The sequence below is a fragment of the Siphateles boraxobius genome, unplaced genomic scaffold (assembly GCF_051911475.1).
Source record: "Siphateles boraxobius isolate OS27281-9 unplaced genomic scaffold, OSU_SipBor_1 1, whole genome shotgun sequence".
Classification (NCBI taxonomy): Eukaryota; Metazoa; Chordata; class Actinopteri; order Cypriniformes; family Leuciscidae; genus Siphateles; species Siphateles boraxobius.
Window position 1 is genome coordinate 21,810,643 of NW_027508699.1, and position 21,583 is coordinate 21,832,225.

Below are 21,583 nucleotides of genomic sequence, written 5' to 3' on the forward strand. Positions count from 1 at the left end.
TTGAGCATTATAAGCTAAAAAATTACCATAACATATTGCAGATGAAAATCATGAAAAAACGTCAAGGTTCTCAACCTTTTTGACTCCAAGGACCCCCATTGTCAAAAACAATATTCAAAGGCATCATGATTGCTTGCTTGTAATTTAATGTATACAGATTGAGGATCAATTTTTGTTTAAATATATATTTTTTATTTATATATTATTCCTACCTGACAAAAATATTTTTTAGAGCTCAGCTTAGCAGAACTAGAACAATGTAGGTTGCAGCATGTTAAAATTTAATTTAACATTTATCAAGGATACAGGGTAACCACCTGGTGATGAGACTCAATATAAGAATAGGAATGATAGATTATGCGATTCTTTTTTCAAATGTTTGAAATCTGACTACCTCATAACATCCAGTTTTTCAAAGAAGCAGAAATCCTGGTTCTTCAAAGAGAAGAACAGTTGTTGAGGGGGTGAATTAAAATAAGAAATATCTTGATTTTTAAATAGTTTTCGCTTATTTGAATGCTTGTTTTGTCTCATTTTAAAACATCTTAAGTTTTGTTGAGAACCATTGGGCAAAATTCAATGTCAGCTATTCGATATGCAAATGGTCATAATTCTCCATAATCAGAAATTAATAGGAAAACTATACCTTGATAGTCAGTCTGACTCAGAATGGCTTTAAAATCTGACCGATACAATTCTCGATCACTGTGGATGAAAATAAGAGAAAATGTGTTTTGACAACAGTAAACAGGCAAGCAACCATCTTGTTTTTCATAAGGACTGCATATTAGGACAACAACTGAAAAATGGATCTGCTCCAAGTAAAACAGACAGATAGTGACCGAAAACACTCACTGTGTCACACTGACCACTAGGTTGACATGGTCTGTGGTCTTAAAGGGATAGGTCACCCAAAAATGAAAATTCCATCATTTTCTCATCCTCAAGTTATTCCAAACCTGTATGAATTTCTTAAATCAAACAGTGGACGAACCCCATTGACTTCCATAATATATATTTTTTCCAAGTCAATGGGGCTTATCAACTGTTTGGTTACTGACACTCTTCAATTTATATATATATATATATTGTTTTCATCAGAATAAATAAATTCATACAGGTTTGGGATAACTTGAGGGCGAATAAATGATGACAGAATTTTCATTTTAGGATGAACTATCCCTTTAACCGGTTTACCAGTCGAGCCTGTGTTCTGTTGTCTAATTTTGAGGCACTTTTCGTCTGCTCAGGCCAGTTAAGACCAGCTAAGTAATTTTCTACAGGTAATATGCGGTGCATTCAATTCAATTCTAACTTTCGCACTAACGCAGTTTAAAAAAAATACATTCACATTATATCAGTTGATCACAACGCAATTTTGTTCAACACAAATACATACTTGACGTAAGCTCTGGAGCACAAGCAATGTATTGTCATCTCTCTTTCTTCACACTGATAGAAGATGATATCAGCAAGAGGAACAACATTCAGCTTGCCGTAATTAATCATGATAGACTGATAGAACCATGAGTGACACCTGTCAACAGAATCTAGTGCTACCCGAGACTTTGCTAAAAACCTTATAATCGCTCTTTTACACAGACACAACAAATAAAAACGACAGCGAGAAGCTATATAGCCTGCTATATATAAATATACCGATGGATTAAAACGAGAAAGATTAAAAGCACTACAATACCGATCTAATTTTATACACACGTTTAAGACTCGCTATGCGAATTTCCCCCTTCGTGTTTTGGAAATTGCCCATCAAGTTAAAAGACTTTCAAAACATTTACAATACTAAAATGGCTTTTATGAGAGCTTAGACTTTTATTATGAAGTTTTAAGGACAGTAACGGACGTTGACGAGATGGGTTTCCTGATTGTGTCACATGTAAAGAGAGCCGGTTCGAGAAGGAAAACATTATTGAGGGCAATAGTATCTATTTCATCGAGGTATCATCATGTAAGTAGATTAGAGAAATGCTTATTTTTAAATGTTTTTCTAAAACATTCGTTTTTCGTGGCATTTAGAAAAAGTGTCATTTATTGGCGACGCAAATTTGTTAAAAACTTAAAATCTACGGTTGTTGTAAGGTTTGTTTATCTATGATCGTTAACTTTATCCAATGTTCAAGTGTAACGTTAAACAGAGTTACGACTTTCCTTGTTATCTTTCATGCATTTGACAGTGTTCATTTACATTTTAAATGACGTTGACGTTTGTACAGCAGTCTCAACTGTGACTGAGCAGGTATAATGTGGCTATCAATGTCATTTCATTTTAGGGCGCCGATGTGAGGTTGGTATGTTTTGCCAAGGAACATATTTCCGCTGGAGAAGGTTTGTGAGTTGTTGTTGTTTTTAAATATATTTTCTTTCAATACAGGTGTTTTTAAAATCTATCAAATTACTATAATTTGACTTTGGAGTAAAAGCTGAAGTGTGTAAATTCTAGGCGCTACTATTGTCACTAAACTTCGTTGAAAATATGATGATTGTTGTCAATCACCCATTTGCCATTTGTTGGACAAACAAATAACCCCGCCCCAAACTCATGCTATTGGTCGGGTCCCGTGACTTATTTTCCGTGAAATAAGGAGAGTGCAGTGCAACTTTCTCGCGCGATTTACAGATACAGATACTATATTTTCAGTGTTCTTAAGTTGTGTATATTTTCAGCAAACAGTTTGCTTAGTACATCCAGTTTAACAGTATTAAAGACAGCAAATGTTATTATTCAACTGAACTGTTATGCATTCCCCCGGTTTCACAGACATGGCTTAAGCTAGTCTCAGACTAAAATGCATGTGTGAAAAGCAAAGGCAATGTTTGAGCTGTTTTAACTGAAAGCAACTTACACTGGCATATCTAAAAATATGTCAGTGCCCTTGTTTTGTCTTAAAATGAACACGAGTAATGTTTTTTTTTTCCTAATGCTCTTTTCAACGAGTAGTTTATAAAAGCTACTTAAATGTCCTAATTAAACTAATGCCTAATCCTGACTTATTCTAAACCCTTTCTGTGAAACCAGGTCATTATGTTCTTCATCCATGCAATACATACACGTCACCTGAATGAGTATTGGCTATTTAATTCAACAGTTAAGGTAATGTTAATGGTCATTTCAGGGCTGGCCGAAATTACGATTTTAAACAGTCAGTGCTAGAAATGTATCTTCATATACAGTTAGAGCTGCATATTACTGGTAGACTACTTTCTTTGACCCCCTGTCAGGGGGATCAAGCCACCTTAAGTGAATAGTGAAGTGACATGAAGGGTCTGCATTTAAGCCTTCCAAGGTAGTGCACATACATTAGGAGCAGTGAGAACACACGCACACATCAAACCGTTGAAGCACACACCCGGAGCAGTGGGCGCCCGGGGAGCAATTGAGGTTAGGTGCCTTGCTCAAGAGCATGTGAGCCGTTTCCTGGCGGTATTGAGAATCGAACCCACATCGAACCCTCTTACAAGTCTATAACCATTAGGCCACAACAGCCCCCTTTAGGGAGACCCCCCCAACCCTCTGTAATTTGTACACTTGTTATAATATTTATACGATCTTACATTTTAAGGGGGACTGCATATTTCACTGGGATTTGGAAAAAAAAGTTTTAATATCATCATAATGTACACTTCAGCTTTAATGCCATCTTAATGTCAGAAAATTTGTGTCTTTCATGTCCAGGTCTGCCCTTTGGCAGAGTGTTCCCTTGCTCAGCCCATCTGCCACTGGGAGAGGCTAACAGTGAAGCAGCATGTCCAGTGGGAATGAGTCCTGTCTGTTTGAGAATGGATCCGTCAACTTCCTCTCCTGCTTAGTTCATGTGTGGGAGGAGTGGGCAGGGCTTGGGAACCTCGAGGACTTCCTCAGTTTCTTGGAGTATTTGGTCTGGGTTTTCACGCCTCTAGCAGTGGTCTTCATCCTGCCTTTTCTTATAGTTATCTTCCTTTATCTATCCATACTCTTCCTCCATGTGTACAAACGCAAGAACCAGCTGAGGGAAGCTTATTCCAATAACCTGTGGGATGGTGCGAGGAAAACTCTGGCGACCCTATGGGATGGACATGGAGCTATTTGGCACGGTATGTAATGGATTTTGCTTGCTATCTGCATTCATTGAGATGTGGATTGTTGTCTTGTTTAAATCCCAGACCACAGGGATTAATTTTTCATTGCGGTCATATTTTGCATCTACTGTGCTGTTAATTTGATCTTTGAGTGATAGACGGGAATAGTCAAAGCATAATTAATAAGTGATGTCTGAAGACGTAATGTAAGATCTGACATATTCTACATGTGAATTTTCAGGCTATTGCTGTTTTTTTCCCCCCAGCCTTAAAGAGTTTTATCCATTGACAGCACAATTAATGATGGTCTGATGTTCCTGGCATTGAATTTCAATTTTAAATTGTGTAACCCGCTCAGTCTTTATCAAGCGGAACATCTAAATAACGGTTTTGTCGGATTCATTGCACAAACTTAATCAATTCTGTTTCATTTCACAAAGAGCATGATATTTCTAAAGGTTACAAATAAACAAAAATGTTCAAATGTTTGGTAAGATTTTTTTTTTTTAAGTCTTTTGAAATAGTTTTACAATGTAAAATAACTGTTTTCTATTTTAATATATTTGAAAATGTAATGTATACCTGTAATGGCAAAGCTGTATTTTCAGCATCATTACTCCAGTTTTCAGTGTTACATGATCCTTCAGAAATGATTCTATTATGCTGATTTTTTGCTCAAGAAACATTTCTATTCCACTATCAACAGTGTTGAAAACAGTTGAGCTGCTTAACCATGATCATTGAAATAGAAATCTTATACATTATAAATGTAAGTGTTGCAATGTGTCGTACTTCACCAAAAATTGTTGAATCATTCTTCCCTGATTAAGTATAAATTTTGTGACAGGTTATGAAATCCATGGTTTAGAGAAGATTCCAGATGAAGGACCTGCTCTCATAGTCTACTATCATGGGGCGATTCCTATAGACTACTATTATTTCTTGGCAAGTCTTATCATTCAGAAGGGAAGAACTTGTCATTCGGTGGCTGATCATTTTCTGTTCAAGGTCCCAGGTAAAAACAACTTTCATACTGTAATGAAGTGATCAGTCAGCCTCATTTTGCTCATGACAGAGTCATTACTCAGAACCTAATTTCATTGTGATCCACTGAATTTTGGGACAAATCATGTCCAAAAACTTTATCTGCCGTTAGTTTTTAAAATAGCAACATTTTCACTTTGTCTTTAACACAGATAATTTGATTTAAACCTAAATATAAATGTGTATATTTTCAAGAAATATTGCTACAATGCCCAGACAGAATTTATCTGTCCTTTCTATATTTTCTATAGTCACACACTCTGGTGAGATTTTCAATTTTACTAGAATTAATTGTGCTTCTATTATCTGTGTAATGGCCATGGCAGGGTTTAAGCTCCTCTTGGAGGTGTTTAGTGTGATCCACGGACCGCAGGAGGAGTGTGTGAAGGCTCTGCGGAACGGCCACCTTCTGGGCATCTCTCCTGGAGGAGTACGAGAGGCCCTGTTCAGCGATGAGATGTACCCTCTGATCTGGGGCAAACGCAAAGGATTTGCACAAGTGGCCATTGACTCTAAAGTGGTAAATGACTGTCCCTATTATTATTCTCCTTTTATACAGTTTTGTTGTACTAAGGGTCTGTTTTGTCCATACAGCCAGTTATACCAATGTTTACTCAAAACTTGAGGGAGGGATTTCGCTCTCTTGGAACATTAAGTGAGTCATACAGAAAACATTGAACTTTCCTCACAGTTATAAATAGTACATACCTTTATGAAAGAGTTTAATGAGTCAATCATCAATTCATCTCAAAATTCCTTCAGGATTTTACAGATGGGTGTATGAGAGGTTTCGTCTGCCGATAGCACCGATCTATGGAGGATTTCCAGTCAAATTTCGCACCTACTTAGGTGACCCCATTCCATACGACCCCAAACTCAATGCAGCTGAGCTGGCGGAAAAGGTAGGACTCCTTAGTCCTCTAGTTTTGTTTTTGTAACTGTTTAGTCCTGTAAAGGTCTGACTTTTTGTTGTATTTGCTGAGCTGGTGGTTTGCAAATCTACAAGAGGTTCTAACCTCTAGACTGTCCCGACAAGTCCTGACCTATTGTTGACTACACAATATGCATTAGTGTCATTTGTTTACACCGTCCCCGAAGGGCACGTTCCACCCTAGAGTGGTAATCACCATTCATCACATTTGCAGGTGTACAGAGTCTGCAAAGTGAGAGAATGCTTGTATAATAAAGGATACCTCAGATTGGTATCTATGAGTGAATAAAGTTTGGTGTATGATGTTTTTTAAGAAAAATCCGTTCATAAGAACAGTAGCTGAGTCTGTCCCCTCATTTCATCACATGCTACCATCAGGTAATAACAAACTTCTTTAAAACTTGATGAAATGTTTGTTTTCAGAATGGATGTAGGAGATAAGTAGGGCTTTAAAGTTTTGTACCTTTTTATTAGGGATGCTCCGATTAAAATTTTGCCGATCTCACGAACCGATTGCAATTTAAAGCTGCCGTCGGCAATATTTTTTTGATCATATTCAGTAAAATCATCACTATAATCCGACAGAACAACATAAATAAAGTGGTTTTAGAAAAAAAACCCGAGCTTCTAACTCCACCTGGAGCGTGTAATTTGTTTTGCAAAAATCCACCACTCCCGGATCATTGGGTCCAATCAGCACAGGGGTGTGTGAGATCTTACTGTCAATCACAGGTCGTGCACACGCCACCCCTCGCGTACGTTACATTCACATGCACACACCTGAAGTTCGCGCAGTGAGGAAGAGTGATGGCGGAAAAGATTCCAATTCCTCGGTTAACCTCAAGAGCTAGGAGGTCAAAAACAACACAGGAAAAGAGAACACCTGCTGAAAAGAAAGAAGTAAAAAAAGAAAGCGACCGTGCCCGTAATAAAACCAGGATCAACATCGGATCGGGATTTGAAAGGTGGAGAGATTTAAGTGATTTAATTGGGTTCAAGCTGGATGCAGAGCTTGCAACATTTCTTCTCGACAGGTAATTGTGCTTTATCAACCAGTTACTTTATTTCTTAGTGTTATGTTAGTAATCTAAGTATGTTTGTCCAAATGTGTTGGTATGGAAGGCTAACGTTAGCACTTGTTGGGCAGGTTCGTTAGCTTTGTTTGCACTGAAATCCGTGTGAACTTAACGTTAACGTAGTAAATTTCGGCTTTTTGGAAGAATCAATGGTACAATATCCATGTCTGCCGTATATACCATACAGCAATAATAGCGTTTCAGACAGACAATGGTGTTTATTTATGTTTAATTGGTGGGTAATCCATTTCGTAACAATCTACTCCAAAATAACAAAATATTCCATGGTGTTGATGGATGCTGATGAGACGGGCGTGTTCACAGAAAATCTGGTGCACACGCACTGACGAGCACGAACTCGGTGGTTGGGTATTCGTTGATAGTGGGGGAGGGGCATGAGAGTTGTAAACATTCAAAATTTTGCCTAAGTCCACTCAACCTGCCAGACTTGCCGAATGCAGCTTTAATGACATGAAACTGTAAGAAGTTGCCACCGACGTGCATGTTAACAGTATACAGATGAGGCATTTGTGCCACGTTCTGCTTTGTGACTTCGCAAAACATTTGTGAATTAACACTTAACATCTTTATTTAGAGCAGGTTGTCTCTATTCAAATGAGCCCACACACATAATATGATTCGTCGATCTTGATAAAATGCTACTTGGCTAAAGCTATAGGACTTCCGGGATCCAATCACGTGCGTCACCATCATGATGCATTGTTTTCCAACTTCATTTGAAAGTTCATCCAATGGAAACTGAAAACTTTTTGGAGGGATTTTCTCATCAGTGTTGTAACATAGGAACCTCAAAACATGATCAAAATCGTTTTTCTTAAAAATTTGGAACTTGAAATCACGTGAAACCATTAAAAATGCATTCAGGGTGTAAGGGGTTGACAGTAACAGTCAACAGAGAGCTTACATATCACTTACAGACCCCAAATATTTGAATGGATACGCACGAACGCAACTCTGACACACTGAGATTTAATTTTTATTTTTAAATCCATCATTTTCTTATAACGTTTGTCTAACTTTAATACATTTTAGTTTCACAATGAACATGTCGCGTGTTCAATTCATGCATCTGTTGAGTTGGTTTTTTTTTAACTATAGACTTTGTAAAGATCTCAAATTCAGTGTATTTTCTTCAATCCAACCCATCTGTTCAGGTGCAACAGGCAGTTCAAGCACTAATCGACAAACACCAGAAGATACCTGGAAACGTCCTCCGAGCTCTATTGGAGCGATTCCAAAGGGACAACAAAGAAGATTAGCACACCTGCCTTCTCAGACTAAACATATAAATATGCTTCAAGTTCAAGCATGATTCAACTGAATACTGGAGATATTATATGATATTGTTACACCATGAGATTAGCAACTACTGATGATATAGTGGACGTATCAGCATATATATCAATGTTGCATATCAAATAATGGTGTGTGTCTAATATTTGGTTACATGTAGTCTTGTGCATGTTGAAGTGTGTTCGAAGGTTTTTTTAGTGTGAATATTATTATTATTATTATTTTTTATTATTATTATTATTTGCACACTTTGGTTTTAATCAAAGATCACTGCCAAAAACTTTGCCCACAAAGCCTTTGGTTAGTATTTCTATGTCCTTTTAATAAAGCATTCTGTCCTGGAAATCAATGTTATAAATAAATTTAGGGTCGGGAGGAGCCTGATCATTCAGTCCTGTCAATAATCATTATGAGAGTTTCCTCTATTTCTCTCATTCTCCCACATAGGAACGTTATAGGGAGTTTGAGGAGAGTAAGCCAAATGAATTTAAGACTGGATGAACAGGTGAACTCGTGAATTATAATCTGAAGGAATTAATTCAAAATTGTGGATACTGTGATTTTTTTTTGGGGGGGGGGGGGGGCTGTTATAAGCACACTTAATAATGATGAGAGTTACATGCTTGAACATTTGTTGTATGATGTTGAATACTCAACACGTTTTAGTCTAATATCTCTGTATTAACTGTCAGAGGCGAACTGCTGTCTATTTAAGCATCAGTTGATACTGGTTTGCCCTGCTCTCAGAGCTTAATACATTATGATTATAAAAATAAGTATGCAACTGCTAATGACTTTATAGAGGTAGCATACAGGGCTTTCAGAATTCAATAAGATTTTTGTAACATTCCTGAAATTTATGGACTTACAATAAATGCTATTTCAAACAGTTATCAAATATGATCAGTGTGGAAATAAATGGTTGTAAATGTATCATTTCATAAGAGATTTTATTATCCACAATAAAACTGCATATTCCTATGGATTCAGTGTTGGTAAAACCATTTTAATGCACTTTTGTGCTCCTCTGGGAGAAAATGTTGTGTGTGTGTGTGTGTGTGTGTGTGTGTGTGTGTGTGTGACAGACCGACCAAATGTCAGCATTCAGTCTTCGTCACACAGTCTTATGATCTCTGTGCACATCCGGTGTTTGGTGTATGATATGCAAATGCCCCATTGCTATTTATAAAACTGGTTTGGTATTGACTTACAGCATCTGTGCTCCTATTGTAAATTACTTGTAAAGTAATAATAATTTACTTATTATTCATGATTTCGTATTGCATTATATATGCTATTAATTTTCCTTCAGCCTATCCAAGAGTCTTCTAATTAAGGAGTAAAACCTTAAATCATATGAGTTGTGAGAATACATATTCAGACAAACTAATCACCAAGCATTTGTTGTGACCGACTGTCTCAGAAAAAGCTGCATTGCTTTTTTTTCCAACCTTGAAATAGTTTCTGACATTCTAGAAATTCAAATGGACGTTATTCAGACATTAACTGCAAAGTCTAATAAAATGACCACAGTGTACTTTATTAAATGAATTTGGTACTTTGTGTTGCATTAGAATCAAATAAAAATTTACAAAAATCCAATATGTACAAAAAAATGTAACGTTCTTTTTGTTTTTTACTCTTCAATTTACAATAAAATCAGATAACAGATTTGATGCATTTTACGCACTTCAGACTTTCATCACATGATACAACTTAAGAGACCAATAATAAGCAGTTTTTTTGTTTGTTTTTTGCTCTATTTTATGTCATTGAATACATCACATACACCACACTATTTTATCTGTATTATGTCATATAACTGCTGATCTCTAGTCAAGACACCCTTCACGATCAGGACTCAGAAAGGAATGTTCTTTTACACATGTACATTTGCATACATTTATTTACAGTTAAATAGCCTTTTGCAAGTCACTATGGAACTTCCGTTGTAACTGCGATACCAGTAAAGTCTGTACATCATATGAACGCTGAACCAAACACCACCGAGTTCATTCAATTACTGTGCTTGTAGCCTACTAATATCGTGCTTTAAACAACCACCGATTATCATTTTTCTAAATGTAAATGTCTTTTTTCCTCCATCTATGGTATTCTAGTTTATCTAAGCATCTATGTCTACAGGTGAGGGAGGATCATCAATTTGTTTATTCAACAAAAGAAAGCACTCCGATTAATCAAAAAATGCAAGTGCCACTTAATTTCAGTCATTCAGTTTTCGCTAACTGATATTACAATTAAAAATGCTCACAATCGTGTAACAGTACGGCCTGTGACCCGTGACAGTTAGGGTCGACGTTTTGATTGTTTGTCTGCATATGCTATTTCGTCTCAGTCTGCTTTCTTTCTGTGCCTCCTTGCAGTATAAGCACAGTAAGTACACTAATCGATAATGCAACGTCATTATACTAGCATGACAGTAACCGGAGCATCATGCATGACTAAAACGAAACCAAAAGAAACAAACAGAAAATGTCACGAATAATGAATGCACAAAAAGGCGAGCGTCGGTTAAGGCAAATAAAACTGATTCAGCTTGCATGAATTCAATGTTCTCCTGCTGTGAATAATTGTAAAATAGATCCTGTAGATTTGAGCTGAGCTCTACTGATGTACTGGTAATAAACAGAACAGCCTTCAACTCCTCCGCTCATCCACTGGGACTCCATTGCAATAAATTCCTTCTTATCTGCCATATCAACAACTGGAGCTGGAGAGTGGTCTGTTTAAAATACCGCTTTGAGGTAGGTTACAGGTATGATTTAAAGTCTTTCCAGAGCTAAGAAATTGTGGGCTATGATATCAGATTTACAGATAAAACACAAATATGAAACATGAACCTGGAAGTGCAAAACAAAAATACATTGTTTCTGTAACATTATGATTAGCTTAAATGTTTTCATGCAATGTACGTCCATGTTAACTAGGACGTATCAACCCCTTTAAAATGTAAACTGTGTGAATAGATTCTTGATGTTGGGCCAAATACACACTCCCTGCCAGATTATTATTAAAGTAGGCATGAAATGTTGAAAATCCATGTTATATTGTAAACAATTCATCCATGTATATGTTTATTTTTTATTACTTTTTTGACTATACGTTTTAATCAAAATGTCATAACTGGATCTTCCAGTTGAAACAACAGACTTCTCTCTGGTGAGGTATGCTAGACTTTTCCACTCATTTAGTCTGAGTGGTCTTAATCCAGTCTGTGCACTCTTGTGTTCATCTGCTTCCATTTTTGAGTGCAAAATCCAGTCAACAACCAATGTATAGAACCAAGTCCTGTCCTATATATTTGTATTTTTTACTAATCCGTTCCATTCAAATCACAATACGGAAGAAAAAGCAGCAGCTACTTCCGTTTCATCAGGACTTTGATAGTATTATCATTGCTAATAATCTAGCATGTGTGGTGAATTCAGCATCTCCAAACATCAATCCCACACAGCCTTTTGGGTAAAGAACAAAAAAAATCATGGTATTATGGGAAAACTAAAGAAAGTGGAATGATTTTGAAAAATCATTGATACGTAATATCACAGACGTTCACTCGTTTTCCTTCTTGTGTAGGTGGAGCAGCAATTTTAATGTGAAAATTACTAAATAAGTGTGCTAACACAAGTTTTTTTTTTGTGCTTGACTACAGGGGACAGGACTATTTTGAAAACTTTTGCCAAGAGACAAGGCATCATCATCATCCATCACACAGAGGAAAAAAAGTATAAGACACATTTGAAGATAAAAAAGAAAAGAAAAAAGGACGTGTTAGGGAAAGTTGCAAAATAGCTAAAATATACAGGTCTACGTTTCACTGTGGTACTGGTTATAGATTCATACGCTCTCATCTAAATAAAAAATTTTCTGTTCTATTTTCTTTTTTTATTTGCAACACAATTAGGATCTTCATCTGCACGTGTGCAGATCGCTGCGGGCTAAAACAACTACACTTTCAGTTCATTTGCCACCGATAGTGGGATGTTACAACACTTCAGGAGGGTTTTTCAAAGCTACAATAAAACCCAAATTACAGTTCAGATTTGACCAACTGAAGCAAAACTAATCTAAATGTCCTATATCAGTCATCTCCACACACTTAAATGTCATCAAGCAAAATAATGTGCACCTGGAAAAATCAAATATTTTGCTAGACACCTTTAAAATCCATCAAAAAACAAAAGAAAACCAAAAGAAAATAGAGTATATAAAATGTTACACATAAAACAAACCCCCCCCCCCCCCCCCACCCACATTTTCAAAATCTCAAACTATCCACAACAGGCACATCTAGCTTCTGTCGCTGTAAAATTTCAAGTTTTCTCTCAACACAAGTGTAACAACAACCGGATAAATCCTTAATTGTGCTGAGACTCCTTCCTGTGACAAGTTTTGTGCTTGTTTTCTTTTTTTCTTTTTCTTTCTCCGTAAATGCCTGTGGATATTCGACAAAGACACAGAGAAGCACTTGCAACTGAACGCAATGTTTAAAACTCCAACACTTTCATATATAAGGATGCTTTTGGCAGATTTAAAGATACAGTGCTCTTTTAGGCAGATGTGATGTGTTGAACGGTAGGGCCCGGAGTGTCATTCTGAACACATTGCCTAGTCTGTGCTCTGAAACAGACTAGTTATCCCTGACACTTCGATTTGTAGACCGTGAGTTGGCAATTGAAGAGCCCCATGGAGAAAGTATTGATTGATTTGCAGAGTTTGGAATAGTACACTTCGGCGGCTTTCCGGATGAATAGAGGTACTGAAAAGTGACCCCGTTTATTGTCTATACGTGCACCTTTAGCTCGCTTTTCTGTATTGATACAGCACATAAAACATAGACACACCAAAACCTGGCCCAGCCTAGAAGAACACTGTATCTTTAACCTAGAAGATGAAGTGCACCCTGGTTCTGTCAAATACAGTTTGGCGGACACTGTGAATTTGGTGGTCTGTGCCCTCCACTTTGCTGTGAACCAAACGGATCCTTGTCAGCCCGCAGCGGTGAGGCGAATGAGGCCAGATCGCCAAAGGGAGCTGCCAGGAAGTGTTCTCTTGGCCTATTGTCGTCTCCCAAAGAAGAAAACGAGCATGTGTTCTACCTGTTTTGTCGTCCCAAGTGGCTTGGACTCTTGTGATGGTCACATACTTTCCTTTCTCAGCGTTTTTCTTTGTAAAGGATTCAAGTAGATGGTTGAAATGCTGCCCTGTTTATATATACAGTTTGTGGTCAAGCCACAGTTCAGCGTGAAGTCAGTGAAAGCGGAGCGTTTGGCACTGGTACTGTACAGAGGTGCTGATGAAACACTACTTATAGGTTACAGCACCCTAAACAAGGACGTCTCGAGTTTAATCAGCATTTTTTTATGCGTGTACCATTAATTTGATATTTGGACCACTGTTTCTCCAGTGCGGCCGGTTTTGATGCCGTTTCTTTGCACTGGATGCTTGGTTTCAAAGAGAAAGGCCTTTGTTTTGCAGTTACAGTAAGAGACAACCTGTGAAGTGTTCTAGATGTCCTCTCGCAGTTTATAGACATTGGCCCGAGGATGATCAACTCTTGGAATGGAGTGAGGGGTTAGTAGTCTATATCAGCCAGTGCAATGAATTTTATAAACCCAGATATTCCCTGACAAGACAGAAGTAATAAAAAATAAAATGCAACGAGAGAACGACTTAAAAAAGATTGATTATTCCATCCGTCCACAAATATGTTGTGCCTATATTGGTTTGTCCATGACAATCAACATCATGGCTAGATGCTATGTACGCTAGAAACGTTATTGCCACAGTCCTGCTGTTTATTCAAGTGGACGGTAATGTGTTCATGTTCGTGTGTTTCCACAGTGCAGGCTACAAGGTGGTCTCGTACTCCAGACGCTCTTGAACCAACGTGTCGTCTTTATACTGGAGGCGCGGCGGGGTCGGAGACGAGTCGATGGCCAGGATGGCTTTACGTATACTCCTGTCCAGCACATGCCTCTCCCAGGCAGGATAGCGGTTCCTGCACAAGTCTATTTTGATGACCGTCTCCTCAAGGCGTGGGGCTCGGGAGGAAGGTGTGGAGGGCGCGGTGGGCCGCACCTGAAAGACAGGCACGCAGCCGTCCCGCTCGCTGTACTTGGCCTCGCGGTCAGCGTCCCTCGCCAGCGTGCCTCCGCGGTTGGAGCGCAGGGAGTTGGTGGCACCCTCAGGGGGCAGCGTAAAGGTACCAGTGGGGTCCTCGAGCTGGACCAGGCTGGCCGAGCGGCCGAAGCGCGGCCCGTTGGGATGAAAGAAAGCGTAGTACATGAGCATGAAGACGATGCCGGTGAAGAAGCTCGAGAAGATGACGCACAGGGCGGGCACGGCGAAGGCGTCCGTGCTGGGTGGTGAGCGATACAGGTACCACAGGGCGCTCAGGGCCGTGTTCTCACACAGGATCATGAAGTAGTAGATGAAGAGGCGGAAGCGGGTGTGTCCCTCTTTCACATTAAACCAGCTGAAGATGTAGATGATGCCCACCACCATGTCAAAAACAATCTCCTCCCACTTGGTGATGCAGAATTCGGTCTCGCAGTGTACGATCCAGAAGGTCATTATGCACCAGTGCAGCACAATGAAGATGCCAAAGTAGAGCTGAAACACAGAGGCGAAGAGAGCGAAGGTCACCACGCGAGCGGCAATGGTAAAGAAGTGCCAGCAGAATTGAATGATGACGGCAAGGTAGCTGACGGGCTTCTTGTCATCACGGGAATCACGCAAGGCCTTCTGGTAGGAGGCCAGAGCCCAGGCTAGTGACACCAGAGAAGCAGCCGCTGTCATCCCTGAAATAAAGAAGAGAAGCATCGGTTATGGCTGAACATCACAATCTAAGTATTCATGTCAATCCACCCAGGAAATAGGAGCACATATAGAACTACACATAATCTATGTGCATTATATAAAGAAAATATGACGTTGTTAAGTGTTTTCTTACACTGACACATGCCAGGTGTTGATTTTTATTAAAAGTAACAGACAACAGAATTTTTTTTATTATGTCTTTTCACTTCTCAATTTTTCTGTATAGATTTTGTTTTTCTCTTGTACCAGGCCCAGATTTTCAGTCTTAACCTATGAAAATCCATTATAAAATTCAGAAATATTGCATTTAAAATACGATATTACATACAATAAACATCTTAAGAATGAGTGAAGTAATCATTTCAATATTTGTGTGAAAGATAGTAATTTCCACCCAAACCAACACATTTTACACGAATAAAGTTTTATGAAAAGTTAGTGTACTTGTCTATCAAAGAGAGAGAAACACTGAACAGCTTGAGATGAAAAGTGAAACGTGGGGTGCAATTAAAACAAAGAAATACAGTATAATTGTAAATATCACTTGTGAGCAGAATATTTCTAATCAAACTGTAATTGTCAAATTATGTAAAAAAGTACAAAAATATCATTCAGGTGTGTACATTTAGGAGACAATATGCTAGCTGTAAAACTGTGGTGTGAAATTTAAGGTCAACTGTTCATGACTTTTAAAATTAAGTAAATAAAAAGAGGACAAAACTTTCACATCTATTATGTATCATACTGTTAGATATTGCTATTAGACAAATTAAATAAACTAGTGAATTTGAAAAGTGTGTTTTCTGGGAGTTCATTACTTTAAAAAGTGTCCAGAAGAAACAGTCCTTACAGTGTGCTATTAATCCCCTTGAGGGCTCCAGTGTATTTTATGTTAACCAGCTATAAATGTATCTTGACATGTGAAGCACTTCTTACCCAAATACAATAGGACACTGGTTTCAAATACAGAATAAGAAGTGCTCACCAAGGCATGCAAATGCATTTATATCATTACTACATATCCACAGTCGGAAGTGGGCTAATGGAGTAGGTTGCACATGGAAGTGTCTTTCAATGGCTCACGCTCCAGTGCGTGTCACATGCAGCCCTCCTGTAAATGAATCTGTTTGCGATTACAAATCTCGACCCTCTGGTGAGTCACACCACACCAAGGTTTACAAGCTTCGGCCCTGATCAAAGCTGATAAACGGTGACCCAAGAGACATGGTTCATTTTGATGAGACTTGTGTTTTATTTCCTCTAAAGGGAAAACAGCCTCTTTGGAATTCTGCTGAACAGCATCTTTCCACAGTTATGACTCACTGGCCCATTGAGTGAGATGTTATCCATCATGTTGTCCAAAATACTCAGTTGTGCAAGTTGTGCTTAATGGAGGAGGCTTTACAAGACATCTGCATCAGATGGAGTACAGTAAAGCAGCCAGCAGGGACTAGAGACTGCGTGACGCCCGTCTTTACCGCTGTGACGCGCTGTTCTGGACTCGGCTGCCATGATTATTGTGCGGTTGAGCCGATGGAGTGACCACCTTATGTATGAGTGAGTGAGACAGAATGCACACACTGTCCAGTCTCTCCTCACTGAATGAATCATTGCATAGTATAAAGTGTTACATTCAAGTGTAAAATTGATAATGACATAAAAGCTTAATATTAAAACACTATTTAGACTAGATCAGCAACCCCAAAAAGTGTGTTTGGTCACTCAATTCACAAGGGGACAGTTTACCCAAAATGAAAGTTTCTGTCATTATTTGCTTCACCGCTATATGGTTCTAAACATGTATGGCTTTCTTCTAGTTCTTTGGTCCACATAATTTTTGGACCCCATTGCAGTTCAAAATCGTGTCTTTTGTTCCACAGGAGAGAGTATGTCATGACGGTGCCATGAGGAGTAAATTATGACAATTTTCATTTTTAAGTGGACTATCTCTGTAATATAATTGTTTTTGTGAAATATTTTACTTGAAAAATACAACACATTTTAATAATTTGCAATTAGCTGGATATTTTGTTATATAATGCAAAGATATTAATATATATTCCATACGGTTTAAATATTCAAATGCTTTTTGGGGTCAAAGTACTTTGCCTTAACAATGTTAATGATAAAACAAATACACTAACATTCAGAAGTTTGGGGTCAGTAAGATTTTTTATTTATTTTTTGTTAAAAGGTCCATTTTAATCAGCAAGGATGTACTGAATTGATCAAAGGTGACAGAAAAAGAGTAAATTATATTTCAAAGAAATGCTGTTCTTTTGAACTTTCTATTCACACTGTTTCCCCAAAATTATTAAGCAGCAGAACGGTTTTACATTTTAAAGTATATTCATTTAGAAAACAGTTGTTTTAAAATGTTTTAAAGGCAACCAAATATACATTTAGAAAAAGACTTTTATGCAGTTGATAATTTTTGTTTAATGTTTCTCTATGATTAATTCAAATGTTTAGCAGTTAAAATATTGTGTTGCATATGGCTCCCACATATTAATACTGAAACATGTATTTCTCTTGTCAGAAAAAACAAATAAATCTGACATTCTCACTGCATTAAACTGTTCCTGAGATACCAAGACAGACTTTGAATTTATTAGATCCCTTATTAAGTCTAAATGAAACCCAAGTGCAAATATTTTCTTGTCTTTACCTCTCAGGTTGATATTCATACCCAAATCATATCAAGACAAGACACAGGTGTCAGAATAATGACCTTTTTATCACCCTTCAGTATAATGTTGTGGTGCAAGTGGAGGAAAGGTTGAGATAACGGGAAGCATCAGTGCCAATCCTTTCAAATGGCATCAGTAAAAATGCACAATCTCACGTTGCTAAGATAACACCATTGTGGTCCATGGCCATGAATAATTGAATAAGTCCTCATGTGAAATGATGAATGTGCAAAGATGTGTTAATTTGTGTCCCAATAAAAGTGAGTATTATTTTCATTTCAACGAGGCTGCAGGTTCACTGTTCGTCAAAGACTGCGACAGACAAGAGTTGCCATTTCTCTTCCATCTCAGATAAGCTGTATTTAATGGGCTCTCTGCACCAATTCACCAAACAAAGTGGATGATCAATGGTAAAGAATTTTTTTAAAAGCATAAGATAGCACATTCATAAAAGAGAATGTGCACCCATGGGCATCTATTTCACTAGTCTAAACAGCGAATGAAAGTACAGAAATGTGTGATGTCGACACTCCCAGAGCAAGTGCCTAGTAGTGGTCACATCCTCTACGGAGCGCCTTACAAGTCACCAATTAGCAGAATGTAGTCCATGATTTGGATCCATCCAGATTGTGAATAATTTTTCATAATTAAATATAATTATAATCACTATATTATTCCTATGACTGGAACAGATTAGCCATGTTTACACAGCTGAATCTGACACAACATTCCAAGACAAGATAAACTATTAAGTTACCATTTCATTTACAGTGATCAACATTACAATATTTGTTGGATTAAAGGCCTAAAGATTCTACTGGATCTCAGGGAAAGATTTCCTATTTTTTACTATAACTCAGCTGTAAACATCCAGATTGGCTCAGGCACATGTTCCAGCTAATAATAATAATTATATGAAGAAGAATAATTGTTTCCTGAGCACAAAATCAGCATATTAGAATGATTTCTGAAGGATCATGTGACACTGGAGACTGGAATAATGATGCTGAAAATTCAGCTTTGCCATCACAGAAATAAATTACATTTTAAAATATATTTAAATAGGAAACGGCTAATATTTCACAATTGTAATGTTTTTGCCGTATTTTTGATTGAACAAAATGCAGGTGAGCAAGAGACTTCTTTCAAAAACAATAACAAATCTTACAGACCCCAAACTTTTGAACATTAGTGTACAGTTTTTAAAAAATTGTTAGTCAAGCTAGATTTGAACCCATAACCTGCACTAAAAGCAAGAAACAATTCTACAGACCACATCATCTCATAGCCTGGAAGGGGAGTAAGATCACCCCTGCAATATATACATTCGATAATCTGTGAATAACAATCACATTATAATCACTCTGGCAAGGAATATTCCTGAATTGCATCTATTCCTGAATCAGTCTGTCTGTCTGTCTGTCTGTCTGTCTGTCTGTCTGTCTGTCTATCTATCTATTGTTCTATCATTCCATCGTTCCATCTATCATCTAGTGTTTGTTTATACATCTATCATCTAGTATTTGTTTATACTGTGTGAGTTTTTCAATAGCTTATTTACATGTTTAACCCACTTAGATTAAATCTGGCCCATTAGTAGCTGGAGAGAGCTGAGGGGGTGTAATGACTACTTTGCAAAGTGGGGTAATTAACTGACAGAAGCCAGGCTATAATTCTTATTCCGTGGGCTATCTGGCCTGCAGCTTGGCTCCGGTGCTCTCTAACGACAGCGAGGGTGCATGTATTCTTCCCTCCCTCGTATCCTGTGCACGTGCAGCGCATCCTGAGGAGACGGTCGCCACGGGAACCTGCCACGGTCCAGCGTGCGAGGCTGCGAGAGCGGCAGAGGTGACGTAATGCTCCTTGCTGCTCCTGCTCATGAGGGCTGCAGTAATTTGGAGAGGGGAGGAGGGCATAGACAGTGTGTGTTGTGTGTTTGTAGGGTGCGTGGTAGCACCAGCGTTATGCAAACCACAGCATCACTGCAGTATCTTCTTTATCTACTTTTACAGGCCCTTCAAATCCATTCACATTAAAGGAATATTTAACCACAAAAATGAAAATTCTGTCAACGTTTTTCAACATTGCCTCACCCTCATGTCGCTCCAAACTCTCCATGTTGTTATTTTATCTGTGTACACAGGAAAAGGAAATTTTTTTAAAAGGAATCTTTCTCACACAAAGCTATTGGATGTCTTTTTTTATTTTTTATCCTGAAATGTAGCGCACATTGTTTTGCTCTTCTAGGAGCGTAAACGCATGTGTTTGTATAGAAAAAAGCTAGGTGAAGGTCCTTCAAAAATGTATATTTCACTCAAAATCATATTAAATTCAATATTCAATATTATTATTTAGGCTTTCTTATTGCTAATCTATTAATATTACATTTTCTGTTGGCACATATAAATGTTTATTATAGCAACATATGGAAGGTAGATTTGATATAAATGTTACAATTGCACCTGACTTCCCTAAAATAAACGTATAATCAAAACAAATTGTTGGGGCACAACTTGCATGTAAAATGTGTTTGTTACGAACTGTGATCGAACAGGAGCCTACTAGCGGAAACTATGGTACAGTAATATGTTTTTATATTTATAGTATAGTAATAATATTTCATCTACAGTGAAAAACATAGAAAGAGAATTACTGATAAAGATAATTAAATATGAAACCTGAGTACTTTTGAGATTAACAGTATGCATATGTATAAATAAAACATAAAAAGCTTTAAAAAAAAACAGCTACACATTAATCAACGCATCAGTGTTTTACGACAGGGGTCTTTAAAGTTTTTCAGGCAAAATATGATGGTGATGGAGTCGTTACATATCGTATAAACTTGCATTTTGAGCCTGGTCTACAATAACATGCATACAGTACCATATCAATGTATTTACATACGTATTGGGATTTGTACACTTTGGTGCCATTAAGATAATAATTAATGATGTCATAAATATTTTTATTATACATAAAATTTTGCAGGCAGGTAAAGGACACCAAGTTGAAAACCCCTGTTTAAAATGTGGGGTACATTTAAAATGTGGGGTACAATTGTACATTTGATTCTCATGATGCTTCAATGATAACTTAAGTAGGCTAGCTAAAAAAAATTTCTTTATTACACATAAAATTTTGCAGGCAGGTAAAGGACACCAAGTTGAAAACCCCTGTTTAAAATGTGGGGTACATTTAAAATGTGGGGTACAATTGTACATTTGATTCTCATGATGCTTCAATGATAACTTAAGTAGGCTAACTAAAAAAAAAATTTTTATTATACATAAAATTTTGCAGGCAGGTAAAGGACACCAAGTTGAAAACCCCTGTTTAAAATGTGGGGTACATTTAAAATGTGGGGTACAATTGTACATTTGATTCTCATGATGCTTCAATGATAACTTAAGTAGGCTAACTAAAAAAAAATCAATGCATAATTAGTACTGAAAATAAATGTAATGGTGTGACGGGACACATTTGTATTTATGACATTCAGACAAAAAAATGTAAATATGAAGAATAATTAAAAAGAAAGAGTTGCTTCCTGTAGTTTTAAGCAAAACACTCCACTGGGTAAATGTTATGAGCAAGACTTTTTCCTA

At 37.5% G+C, this 21,583-nt stretch overlaps 3 protein-coding genes across 7 annotated transcripts in view; 1 reads left to right on the plus strand and 2 right to left on the minus strand.

Annotated features, from left to right (window-relative positions):
• tgs1 (trimethylguanosine synthase 1) overlaps positions 1-1,802 on the minus strand; it is a 26,332-nt gene extending 24,530 nt beyond the window's left edge. For all 4 annotated transcript variants that reach the window (XM_077228953.1, XM_077228944.1, XM_077228970.1 and 1 more), the window contains exons 1-2: positions 1,400-1,802; positions 647-705 (exon numbers count right to left, since the gene is read on the minus strand). In XM_077228953.1, the coding sequence (XP_077085068.1) occupies positions 647-705; positions 1,400-1,509 (169 nt within the window). In that variant the 5' untranslated portion in view covers positions 1,510-1,802. The remainder of the gene's footprint in view (positions 1-646; positions 706-1,399) is intronic.
• tmem68 (transmembrane protein 68) lies at positions 1,752-9,427 on the plus strand. Of its 2 annotated transcripts, none has more exons than XM_077229102.1 (8): positions 1,752-1,969; positions 2,292-2,346; positions 3,695-4,092; positions 4,925-5,092; positions 5,448-5,641; positions 5,716-5,776; positions 5,884-6,023; positions 8,304-9,427. In XM_077229102.1, exons 3-8 carry the CDS (start codon positions 3,765-3,767, stop codon positions 8,406-8,408), a joined length of 996 nt encoding a protein of 331 aa, XP_077085217.1. In that variant the 5' UTR covers positions 1,752-1,969; positions 2,292-2,346; positions 3,695-3,764; the 3' UTR covers positions 8,409-9,427. The 2 variants fall into 2 exon arrangements, with proteins under 2 accessions (XP_077085217.1, XP_077085226.1); XM_077229111.1 differs by lacking the exon at positions 8,304-9,427 and adding an exon at positions 6,367-6,531.
• A 536-nt stretch (positions 9,428-9,963) lies between these two features.
• The window catches only part of xkr4 (XK related 4), an 82,052-nt gene continuing 70,432 nt past the window's right edge, over positions 9,964-21,583 (minus strand). The window contains exon 3 of the mRNA XM_077228997.1: positions 9,964-15,266. Within this exon, the coding sequence (XP_077085112.1) occupies positions 14,314-15,266 (953 nt within the window). The 3' untranslated portion in view covers positions 9,964-14,313. The remainder of the gene's footprint in view (positions 15,267-21,583) is intronic.

What these genes read in the sequence shown, in the direction of transcription:
- tmem68 (XM_077229102.1), top strand. Translation starts at nt 3,765, where the DNA reads ATGTCCAGTGGGAATGAGTCCTGTCTGTTTGAGAATGGATCCGTCAAC. An exon ending in ACATGGAGCTATTTGGCACG is followed by an intron (nt 4,093 to 4,924) that starts GTATGTAATGGA and finishes ATTTTGTGACAG; the next exon opens with GTTATGAAATCCATGGTTTA. An exon ending in TTTTCTGTTCAAGGTCCCAG is followed by an intron (nt 5,093 to 5,447) that starts GTAAAAACAACT and finishes TGGCCATGGCAG; the next exon opens with GGTTTAAGCTCCTCTTGGAG.